The 12716-nt window shown below is 33.7% G+C and overlaps 1 protein-coding gene across 1 annotated transcript in view; it reads left to right on the top strand.

The window, feature by feature from the left end:
• Positions 1-12716, top strand: part of LOC136027197 (probable E3 ubiquitin-protein ligase HERC2) — a gene marked incomplete in the record, with an annotated part of 290251 nt that overhangs the window by 126011 nt on the left and 151524 nt on the right. The window contains 3 exon segments of the mRNA XM_065704213.1: positions 807-988; positions 4746-4866; positions 10411-10641. Coding sequence (XP_065560285.1) covers positions 807-988; positions 4746-4866; positions 10411-10641 — 534 coding nt within the window.

The raw sequence follows: 12716 nt of genomic DNA, 5'->3' as shown, positions 1-12716 counted from the left end.
CTATTTAACCGTAAATTTGTGTACTTTCATTTACATTTATTTTTTATAGAAAACTGATGATAGAAAAGTGATAAATTTGACACCCTGATAAAACCTCGTTTAATTGTTTCCTGTCTTAGTTCTCATAGGAATGCAACTGTTTTTTTTTCTTTTTTTTTATTGTCATATTTAAGCCTATTCATCTTATTTACTCCTCTTCGTCTGTACAGCATCGCTCATTTGGGACTGAATTTGATTCGTCTGATGGTCAGTCAATTTATGAGTTTTTGTGTGCACTGTTCAAAAATTACCTCTGTTGATTCTTTTAAAACCTTTTAACCTTTAGTTTATTTTGTTGACATTATCTTTTAAATGAAATACAATAGGTATAATTTTGCTGGTCATGCTATGGTGATTAGAGAAGTACTGTGATAAGCGAGTATTTGGCATTTTTCAATTGTCCAGGAAAGGCAAACGATTGAAAATATTGAATATAAAGCTACTATAAACGATTTTCTAAATTGTGGGAACTACAATATTCGCTACTGGCACGAGCCAATATCTGTGAAACAGTCCATACTCATCATCATAGTAATTTTTGAACTAGCGCTTGTATCTCGAATTAAGCTATAATGAATTGTTTTATATTAACGTATGCAAAAAAAAAAAAAAAATGAAATACAAGTGTTTCACTATCCACCAGCGATATACTGTTGAACTTGGCTAATCTTTTCGAAATTGGATTCAAGTTAACTAAACATGCTATATACTGGACACTCATGTTAAAGTAGATCTGTGCTGTGGCTAAGTGTTTTCTATTTTTATAGCTTTGGAAAAAATGAATGAAGAAGATTATTCGCCTGTTATGGTGACTGCATGCCAGACTACAACGGTTTTAGAAGAAGTAGTAACGCTTTTTAGGATACTCCATTCTCATCCAGCGTGGACAAAAATTACCAATGGCTGGCTTACCAAACATTTGAAAATGCTCACTGTTGAAAAGCCTCTAGTAAGAACTATAAGTTTCCTTGTTCGTCAATTTTTTTTTAAATTGAAAGCTCAAACTCGAGGACACTACTGGCCGTGTATACCGGATCAAAAAAGCTAAGAGGGAAACTTTGTTTCAAAAAAGTGGGCTCTATTGATTAATGAATTTTTGAATGCGCCAAACATCCATTTTTCTTTGATGGACATGAAACTTTTCTGGCCTGTAGACTGGTCAAAAGAGTATGGTCAACTTACATAAAATACTTATAGTTACTATAGTTACTATTACCTATAGTTACTCTAAGTTACCCATACTCTTTGGACTGGTCCAGCTGAACCTTAATGAGAACAACAAATTTGGGAAGAAAAGTATAATTTTACGGATTTTTAGCGCCAAACATTTGAATTTTTCTCCTTACACTGATATGCTTTAAAACTTGACTTCCAAGAAAACCTTTATTAGGAAATAAAGGAAATAAATCTATCTGTTTTTCACGAGTTTCTAATTCCTGAAAAATATATGATAAGTCGTCTGTAGAATACCGAAAAATGACGTAATTTTCAATTTTTTTGAATTATGTTTCCTCACTTCATCTACTCGAAAAATTGTTTCTAAAGAAAATTTCAAGACTACTGTTGGTCGAAAATTTCTACTGAATGCTCAAATTTTGTCCAAGATTTAATTACAACCAGAAAAATATTCTAGTTTTTAAGAAAAAACTGAAAAATCTTTGTAAACATTCTGAATATTAACCAATAATTAACTATGTCAGTTAAAAACTAACAAAAAAATAATTAAAAAAATCTTTTTCTCAAAAGAATTATTTCAAAGATCAATAAAGAGCAGTTAAAGAATAGTCAAGAACAGTCAAAGAACTGTAAAGTTAGCCTAAGACTAACAAACATTAATTCACATAATAATTCATTTAACTCCAACAGAAAAATTTTAAACCCAATTTTAAAAGAAAATTTTAAATCCAAATATTATATCCAACAGAAAGTACTACTAGGATAAGTGAAACCTAAAACTAACAGAAATTCAAAGGAATAGTCAAGTCAAGCTTAAAACAAACTATTGCTTGCTAAAGCTTTTGAACGCCAGTACCTTATTTGGGCTTTACTAAAATTAAAATATATGTTACACATTTTCTCTTTTATTGCTGTAACATTGAAAAATTATAAACTGTTGTTACTTTTAAATTGTTGAACATTAGTATTATTATATATTCAACAATCGATCAGCCTTCATTAGTTCTTTCCAGTAATCTTGATCCTCATGTTTTTTTGTTTTTTTTTTGTGTGTGTGTTTTACAAATGAAAACCATACTCCTTGGTACACGTACCTTTTTTTTTGAACAAAAAGCAAATGATATTCAAGCCGTTTAGAGGGCTTGAAAGGGAGAGGCTGCTACGGCAAATAAAAAAAAAAAAAAAAAAAAAAAAAAAACACTGCTCGAGTTACAAACCATTTTCAATGAAGCGCGCCCGAAACTCTGGCCTTGAGAAGGGTTTTGGGTGTTGTAGCCCTATTCCTAGTTTTGGTCCTTTCTGTTCATTTTAAGTTTGAAGTAATTAATCATTTTAATATCTCTTCGTTTTAGGATTCACTTCTTTATTATATTTTATCTTTATGTTCAATGTGGTTACTTCTGTACATTTTGAGCTTAAATTGTTTTATGGCATTATTTGTTCTCCGCTTGGGTTTTAATACGGGTTTTTCCTTTTCTGCGAAGAACCTCTTTTTTGAAAACGTTTTTTATTAATTAATCTAAGAAAAATAGTCTTTGGAGAAATGTCTAGTGTATTATTTTGACTTATTTGATTCAAGGGTAGTCTGTTTAGTACATGTAGTATTGAACTGAAATACCATTTGTTTGAAATCAAGTTGTATATTTTGTACTTATTTTCTTTTTTCTATTCATGTTAAAAAACATAAGAAATCTAATTCTATAAAAAAAATGTCGTAAATCTCTAAAAGCAATATTAAATTTACTCCGATAAAATTATGTAAAAATGTATTCAAGATAGTTAACAAAATATAATAGATTCTAGTCAATATGTTATTCTGTATTTTAAATTAAGCTGAAAGGCATAAACCTTCATCATTTCTCTTAAATTTGAAACTTTGAACGGTGATATTCATCAAAAATCTTTCTATAGTAGCAAGAATAAGTCCATTCTGGGAAAATTAATGCATGTCAGTTGCCCCTGTGCTTTTTTCGTCTCCGTATTCGAAACCCAAGTCATTGACTTTCTGGCACATATTACCAAGAAGGCCATATCTGTCTAGTCAATGTTGGTTTAGATGAAACTGACAATGTTTACCAAAAGGTCAATTTACAATGAGATTTTTACTAATAACGTGAATAATCAAGAAATAATTTATGCCAATCAGGATTATTCATACAATTTTCAGCCAATCAGAAAATTCTACGAAAAATCTGATTGGTTCAAATTACCACCAGCTAAATGTCGGTATTGGTAACGAGAAGATCAATTAAGTGGATAGCTTCACTTAACTGGGTAGTATTTTTTGGAAAGATAGAGTGTGCAGTGAAGATGTAAAAAGATTTGGTTTCTCGTATGATCCCGTTCATTGATGTTTTTCATTACATCTTCCCATAATTATTAAGATTTTCGTTTGGTTATCGTATAATTGTTAATAAGATTATACCTTGATTGTCATAGCAGCTATAATAATGAAAAGTATTTCTGATGAATTTCATACTTGCCATACTGTAGCTTTTCTTAGAACTTTTATTCTAACAGTTGGAAGATAAAAAATTCTAATTTCTTCCTACCATAATTTAGTGACGAAATCATAATCATAAATGGATACTGCATGATTACCACTGTAATTTGCCCTGTTCTGCATAGTTTTGTATCGAATGCTGCATATTTTTTTTTCTAAGGTGCAATTAGCGAGAACCTGAAAATTTTTTACTTACGCAGGTAATCCAGTGCTCAGAAATATGGTTCAGGCAAAAATAATTTTAGTAAAACGTATATGGCCCATATGTCAAAAACATTGGAGAATCCTATATGCGACTTCTAAACTGTTTTAAAACTAATTACTGGTGAAATGCGTATAAGCTTATTGATCCAAATTACGAATCAAATTATGGCTAAATAAATTTTGAGACCACACTGGTAACGTTCGACAAAAAAAAAATAATAGATTAAACGAAGAAAAAGGTAAAAAATAAAAAAGAGGGTAACAAGTTAAAAAAAAACACACAGACAAAGCAGATATTTCTACAAAGGCTTCCGCTAACCGTTGGCTTCCGCTCAATCCTTCTTTCTATGTCTATAATGAAAGAAGCGTTGAGATGGCTAGGGTACGTTCTGCGGATAAAGGATAACAGATTGCCGAAGATTGTCCTTTTCGGCCAACCGTCTAGGGCTAAACGGAAAGTAGATCGTCCTCGTCTAGGATGGGAGGATGTGATAAATAAAGATTTGAAGGAAATGGGAACTTTCTGGGAGGTTGTAAAAAGAGAGACTTTGAATAGATTGGGATGGAGGAAGAGCTTGCGCAGCTGTGTTGGTCTCAGATGGCTTGGTGCTGTGGTGAGTTGTTAGTAGTGGTAGCAGTAGTAGAACCCGTCAACATTTTATCTATTGCTTTTTCACGAAGCAACCTTAGTGTCCACAGTGAATTGTTTACGAATCAAATCTAAATAAAGGTAATAATAACTTTTGTGCCAAACGTCCCTTAAAACAAAGGTACATATGTTGCATAAAATCTAGAGTATCGATATAATTGTGTACCGTTTCAGTCGCGCCTTCAAGAAGATGATATTCGTAGTTTTGCCTCTTTGGCATTTATTGGTGGAAGTGATATTCGGTTACGCATTGGAGGAAAGGTGCTTTGCATTGTTGAAGACAATGAAACTAAAGGTAAATTGGGCTTATATATTTCCTTCTCTTTCTGTTTTCCTTGTCCCTTTCGCATGAAATAATATTAAGTGTTGACCTCTACGTTTTTTTCCAAGCTAAGGACACTCAAACATCCGCCAGCTGGTTTCACTAATAGACGTGTTGGATGGGCACACTTCTCTTTCCACACCACTCTAGTTTTCCGTTTGCCATCAATTAGGCTAAAACTGTAGTTGTCAGCTGGCAAAAAAGCCGCCAGCTGCTGACCCAAGATGCTAGCCATGTAAGCTTTAAGAGTTATAAGTTTTGATCCCTTTCTCTAGCCTTTGCACGCTGGTCTAAGGTACTTGTCTCATAAAAAGCTGGTGAGGAGAGCGGGTGTTGGATGGTTATTCACCTCATAGAGAGGGATGGCCGAAAGGGGTGATCTTTGGCAATCTATCATCCTTCACCTTCAGAACGTGTCTCCCTATATATTCAAAGCTTCCGTTCTAAACTCCTCACAAGAAGTTCCAATTTCCTTTAAATCCTATATTACAAACTCTTATCCGCCCAACTTGGGATGGCCTGCTTTTTGTTTGGCCCTAGTTGAATGGCAGAAAAGGACGATCTTTGGTAATCTATCATTCTTCATCCTCAGAACGTGCCCCCCCCCCCCTAAACACTGAAAGATCCCAGTCTTAAACCCCTCACAAGAAGTTCCAATTTCCTTTAAGTCCTATGTTACAAAATCTTTTCTTTCCAATTCGGGGATGACCTGCTTTTCCTTCGGCCCTAGTTGAATGGCAAAAAAAGGTCAATCATCGGAAATCTGTCATACTTCATCCGCAAAATGTGTCCTAGGTATATGAACTTTTTTCACATTGTAGCCCCAGAAAGTGGGATAGGACCACGTTTTTCGCACAGCTTACTGTTTGAAATACGGTCAGCCAAACGGGCACCCAAGACTATTCATAGGCAATTCCTCTGGAAAACATCTAATAAATCCTCCTCAGTCTTTCTAAGCGCCCAACTTTTTATTAAAAAGGCTGGTGTGGTCGGGTAAGAGGGAGTGCTAGAGAGGTCATGTATCCTTCTGCCGCCCAGTCGGACAGATAAATCTTAAATCTGTGTGTGATTGTGATTCAAACACGGTGCAATACCCCTAACTTTGTGAAAGAAAAAACGTTTGTAGAAGGGAGAGGGTTTAGGAGCCCTAGGTCAACTTTTTGCTGGCCTAGCTCACACGATGTAGCTCAAGGACAAGCCTTCTTTTTTGGTTCCACACAGGAATTTTACGTGATTCCCATGTAACTGAACCCTCGTTTAACTCAACCCACTTAACACAACTCTCGGTGTAGGTAACTTTGAAGACCACACTGCCTTTTCTTGACGAAAGTATAACAGTAATATGTCAGATAAATCTAATGAACCGGAACCGAAAAGGTCAAGGAGATTTGCTAGGTAATTAGTTTATTGGGTATAAATTTTAATGGTTTTTATTGATGTCTTATAGTTTTACTGCTGATGATGAACACTGTATATGTGTTCGAAACACCCAGTTAAAAATATTATGTCTGTTCACTGTCGATTAAAAGGTTTCATCCCTATTTGGAACTGTTATACTTACAACTCTTGGTCCACTTAACCTTTGCTTAATGCAACCCCGTGTAACTCAATCCCAATGCAATACGACCCTCGTTTAATTCAACATCCACTTTGCCCAGCCCCATTGAATCCAACCCTCATGCAAATCAACCCCCACTCTAATCAACCCCATTCAGCTCGAACTTTCTTAAATTAACAATCTAACTAGAAAATGTAGCTCAATCCGTTTCTTCGGAATGATAAAAGTTGATTTGGATGAAATTGTTTGTATTCGTTGGGTTTTTTTGGTTTTTTTTTATGCTAATGCAATGCAAAATACCCCCCCCCCCATTCTGTAAAACAAAAACAGTTTATCCTTTTGTCTCGTATATTTTAAATTAGCAAACATTTTATGCACTTGAGTTTCATTTCAGCAATGACTGCAACTTCGATTCGCCATTTATTGCTGTTTCCGAATGTAATAATTGCTATCGTTACAATTGTGTAACTGCCCTTGTCCCATTAATGCCTGGATATAGCCCTAGGCTGCATACAAAATTTCATTGGTTAGTATTATTTTTGTATTTATTTCTCATCAACAGGTAGTTCGTCGCACCAAATGATACAGATTGAAACAAAAGAATAGAAAGAATGAAAAAAAGAAAAGGATAAAGTTGAACTTTATCCTTTTTAATCGTAGAGATCGTGACGGATCAAGACTTGGAACAATAACTTATATAATCTAGTTGGTATTATAAAGCTATCCGTAACTTTTCAGGATCAAAATACCATAGATGAAACTCTATTAATTATTACGAAACTGCCTCATTGTTTCACGTTATCGTTTGTACCCGTTGTGCAAACACTTAATTCTATGTTACAGTGAGTATGGGTACACCAATTAGCGAAAGTTACAAACCCCTCAGTGCTTTCATTGTTTTACGTTATCGTTTGTACCCGTTGCGTAAACACTTAATTCTAGGTTACAGTGAGTTTGGGTAGGCTACAACAACTAGCAAAAGTTACAAACCCCTCTTCACTGAAGATGATTGTTGCCTAACAGACGATTATTACTTACACGTCCCCTGCATGTCTTACCACTGGAATAGCCTACCCATACTCACTGTAACCTTGAATTAAGTGTTTACGCAACGGGTACAAACGATAACGTAAAACGAGGCAGTTTCGTAATAATTAATAGAGTGTCATCTATGGTATTTTGATCTTGAAAAGTTATGGATAGCTTTATAATACCATCTAGATTATATAAGATATTGTTTCAAATCTTGATCCGTCACGATGTCTACGATTGAAAAGGATAAAGTTCAACTGGCTGCAAAGTCAATTTAGTCCCTTCTTTCGATATTATTTTGTTATTGTTGTTTTTTCAACGCTGAGGAATAGCCTTTGATCATGTGATTACTGATCGCGTTCTTCTTTGAACATAACGTTTTAAAAGCTTCGATAGGCTGACAACTTCAGCGTTTAACCGATAGCAAAGAAACAAAACCAAAGTTTTGCTTTCGCTACACTTTGTTCGGCGAAGCCGGACAAAGGTTGCCGCAATACTTCACGTTGCTCAGGCAACGTAGGTCTAGTTTTCCGGCTAGCGAATGTACTTAAACTTTTACAAACTTACCGCCACATATTTACCTCAAAAACCTTAAAAACCTTAATCCCACTTAAAGCTTTAACCCTGTAAAACTTTTAAAACAACAGATCTGACCTTAAGATAGGGGCATTGCAATGTAGGTGATATATAACTGTGAATGAAGCGAGAAGTAAGTTTTGAGCTTTTGAATAGTGCTTGTTCAAACTTATTCATAGCTAATTTGAATGAGCGTTGAGTTAAACAGGGGTTGAGTTAAGTACGGGTTAGTTAAATTAGGGTTGAATTTCATGAGGTTTGAGTTCAATGGAGTTCAGTTTGATGGGGGCTGAGTTAAATAGAGGTCGAGATAAACGCGGGCAGATTTAAACGTGGATTGATTTGAAAGGGGGTTGCATTGAACGAGGGCTAAGTTGGAAGAGGGTTGTGTTAAATTGGTTGAAATACACGCACACTAGTTTACAGAGCTTTCCAAAATTCATTTTCATATTCATTGGTCTGGGCTGAGGGCCACGCACCTCTTTAAGAAAAACGTAGAAGTCACACCTGCGCTACTTCTTCCCTGTAAATTGAAATCGGTTGCATAAAAAAAAAAAAAAAAAAAAAAAAAAAAAAAAAAAAAAAAAAAAAAAAAAAAAAAAAAAAAAAAAAAAAAAAAAAAAAAAAAAAAAACGCCGAAACCAAAGTGGTTTTTTTTACCTGAAACACAGTTAGAAAAATGAATAATTTGGATGAAAAACGTCTTGTAATACTCGTTAAGAAAGAAAGAATAGTAAAAATATAAGCTCATGCTACATTATTTCAGTCATAGTTGCGTGTTATGGTTGCAATGACTAATAAAAGAGGTTTCTTTTTTTTCTTTGTTTATATAATAGTATATCCAGAAATTATTTTAAAGTAAGGATTTAAAGAGAAAGCAGACAAATAAGGGTCCCTCACGCCTGTTCACCCTCCCCCAAGTATCGAGATTTTCCCGAATTTTTCCTCTTGTTTTTTTTTTATAGTGTCCATATCGTTTATCTGTCTTATCTATTTTTCTAATTCTCTCTCCTCTTCTGCCCTAAACTTCGTTCCAACCTTCTCCAAAACGAATTTTCCATATGTGCTTAATTGTGAACTGTCTTCTGGGTTCTTTTGTTAATGTTTTCAGTTGATTATTCGTATTTTATCTTTTCTTTCATTTTATTGCAAATTCGTTTAAAGGTTAAGGGCGCTTATCTTTAATGTAAAAATGATGTCGCTGCTTTTTCAGACGTAGCCTTTTGTTACGTTTTCCTTGATTGTATAAAATAACAACAATTGCATTCTCAAACAAAATCCTTATGCGCTGAAATATTTGGTATTGCACATGTATTTATCCTCTGATGTTATGTTTGGGTCTACTACCATTGTAATTATTCATGAATAGCTTTTACCTCTCTACAGTGATTCAGATTTTGCACTTGAAGTTAGCTCTAGAGCTAGAATGTTTATGTCGAAGAAATTTTATTTATTTCGCTTTTGGCTATAACGATTCATTATACAATTCATCTATAGAATCAAATCTCATTAGTCTGCTATCGCATTTATACCTGTTTCTCTATATACATTGAATAAGTAGCTATCCTGTTTAAGCAGAGAGCGACATTATTGCAAATAATCATGGAACAATGCATATGACTATGGGCTATAAGAATCAAACAATTTTATTCAAAAGGGGGAAAAAACTGAGAAACGAAAAAATTACATGATGTATTAATTATAATTAATACTTTAAATTATATAAATAATTAATAATAATTAATACTTTATATATATATATATATATATATATATATATATATATATATATATATATATATATATATATATATATATATATATATATATATATATATATATATATATATATATATATATATATATATATATATATATATATATATATATATATATATATATACAACTTGACTGTTCAAGCTAGAAAGGCGAAATTTTTCAATAGCCTATTATTGGAAAGTCGGGAATAACTGTAGGCCGTAAAAGTCTCGAACATTTCTGGCCCTCAGACCTTCTGTGAATGTCAGAAAAATTCCATATCATCAACACTAGTCATGCGAGGGCCAAAGACCCAAGCTTCCAACCCTAGGGGGGCAACATAAAACCCGTGAAGTTGTGGCTTTTCTAGATGATAAAATTTTCTATATATACGATATAATTTTCTATTTATATCTAGACGATATAAAATTTTCTAGACTAAAAACCTTTAAAATATCCAACCCTTCTTTATATAGTCCCATGCGCTTTGTTCTCAAACGCTTTTTCTCTCTATGAACACAAATCATGAGAAAAAATTATTAAATCCTATAAAACTTTCAAGTTTCTCATAGGGCTGAGGTGCTTTTTTTTAGGAACAATTATACAGTTCCGGAAACATGGACGCGTTGTTATACAGTCTGAAGAAACATTCCAATTGATTAAAGAGCAAATTGGCTCGATATCTTCATTGCCAAGCAGGCCTCTTCAATTAAGTTTACTACCAAAAGATGAAGAATCGAAAACGGCGCTTGCAACCATCATATCTCGATCTTTAGATCAACTTGAAAGCTGTCATTGCACGAAACGGGATGTAACTGAGAAAGGTAAAAAGACAATCCCTCGCCTGAATTGGATTTCCCTTATTATGCTCTCTTTGGGTGAAAAGATAGATAGACTTTATCTAGTTTATTTAGAACAGTGCTACATGCAATTCCTTACTGTACAAAGATAAATATTGTTTTTGTAACGTCTTCTCATCCCCTCGAGGATTTCCTGCTCTTTTTTTGGCCCTAGTCTGATTACCCAAAAGTTTAGCTTTGACAGTCTAGAAGAAATTAAAAACTATAATTTCAAGCTAAAAAGACACTTAATCTGACCCAAATACTTTTTAAAATGTTACCTTGTGCTTGATGTCTTTTAGCTTCATATTATTTGGCAAACCTCGTAGATAGTTGAGCCGGATCATTTCTGACCATTCTTATAAATTGATTTAAAAAAAAAACTAGAATATTACAGAATCAATTAATTGTTTTGTGTTCTTAGGGGTGTTTTTTATTGTAATTCAATTAATTTTGTCAAGCGCATTTTTTTTTAAGCTAACATAAAATATAATTCTGGTTATGTCACTAATTTGATTCTTAAAACAAACTAAATCATAAAACAAAACTCGGAATAAAAAAATATGATAATGATTTCTGGAATGCATTTGACAAAATGAACTCACTGATCCGTTTCCAAGTTCTTTTTATGGGTTTAGATGCAATCATATCGCATGAATCTGGACAGATGAGTTTGCATTACCTACTCTATTTTTAAGGTTCTCGTAGGTTAACTGGTAATGTGAAAATAATAATGGCAAACTGGTAAGAACTTCAACAGATCACTGGCTTTAGTTCAGTGCCATAATTGATTCATATCAAATATATATTTTCATCAATTATTAGTTTTTAAGTTTATCCATTTTTGAAACTAGTTTTGTTGGTTTTATTTTATTTTTGCTTAACCTAAACTAATAAAGTAGCAATACCATTGGGAGAAAAATTTTATAGCCATTATTAAGCCTAATTTTATGTGTTCATATTTCGTTTTTTGTAGCTTCCATACTTTTGCTCCCGATAGGGAAGGCCAGACCTCAAAAAAGGTATTGCCCTCTCAATACTACAATTTAGCTATTATGTAAAGATGAAGATTGCTCCTTTTTTAGGAATATTTTGGCTTGGTAACCAGCATGAAATACAAAAGAAAGTGATGAATTGAGCTTAAACCGTAAATGATAAGTTAAAGTATATATGGTAGTAAGAAATTTAGATTTAATTCAAGCATGCCAGCAGCTTTATTTCTGTCTATATATGTACTATCCGCGCTGATTTAGACTAACATACCATTTATAGAAAGACTAAATAAATAAAAAGTTTTTTTCAACTGAAAGTAAGGAGAAACATTAAAACTCGAAACGAACAGAAATTATTCCGTATATTAGGGGGTTTACCCCTCCTCAATACCTCACTGCACGCTAAAGTTTTTAATCTCGCTCTTAAAGAATTGGGACAAAAAGTCAAACTTTAGCATAAATAGCGGGGTATTGGGGAAAGAGCTAGGTGGGAGGGTGAGAATCCCCCCCTCTGGAAAGGGTCTGTACGCTTCTCAATAACCAAGACTATACGTAAACAATGGGCAAATCTCACAACTACAACCCTTTCCCAGAGACTGTCGACGGGTCATGTTATCCCTAAAGGCATAATTATTAGATGTTTGAACTATGCTTAACAAAATAGCTATCTCGAAATTTTGATTAGACGACTTTAGGGAAAATTGGCGTTGGAGGGGGACTATTTGCCTTCTAATCTTTTTGGTCACTTAAGGTGAGCACTAACAATGTTTTTGCTCGAATGGGTCTTCTGCCAATATTTAAGAACCATCAGTTTGATACGATCACCCCTGGGAAAGAATGAACAAAGACAAATGAACAGGCACCCATGATCTTTCTTCTGGCAAAAAATACAAAATACTACATTTGTTGCACACGGAAGCTTAAAACCTCTCCTGTAGGGTTCTCTGATACAAAGCTGAATCTGATGGTGCGATTTTTATTATGATTATTATGATCTTTGACTTTTTAAGGTTGTTTCACCCCTTTTTCAAAACTCAAACAAATTTTCTCAGGCTTGTGGCTTTTGAT

This window comes from Artemia franciscana, chromosome 5 (assembly GCF_032884065.1).
Source record: "Artemia franciscana chromosome 5, ASM3288406v1, whole genome shotgun sequence".
NCBI lineage: Eukaryota > Metazoa > Arthropoda > Branchiopoda > Anostraca > Artemiidae > Artemia > Artemia franciscana.
This window is presented reverse-complemented; position numbering and strand designations above follow the sequence as displayed.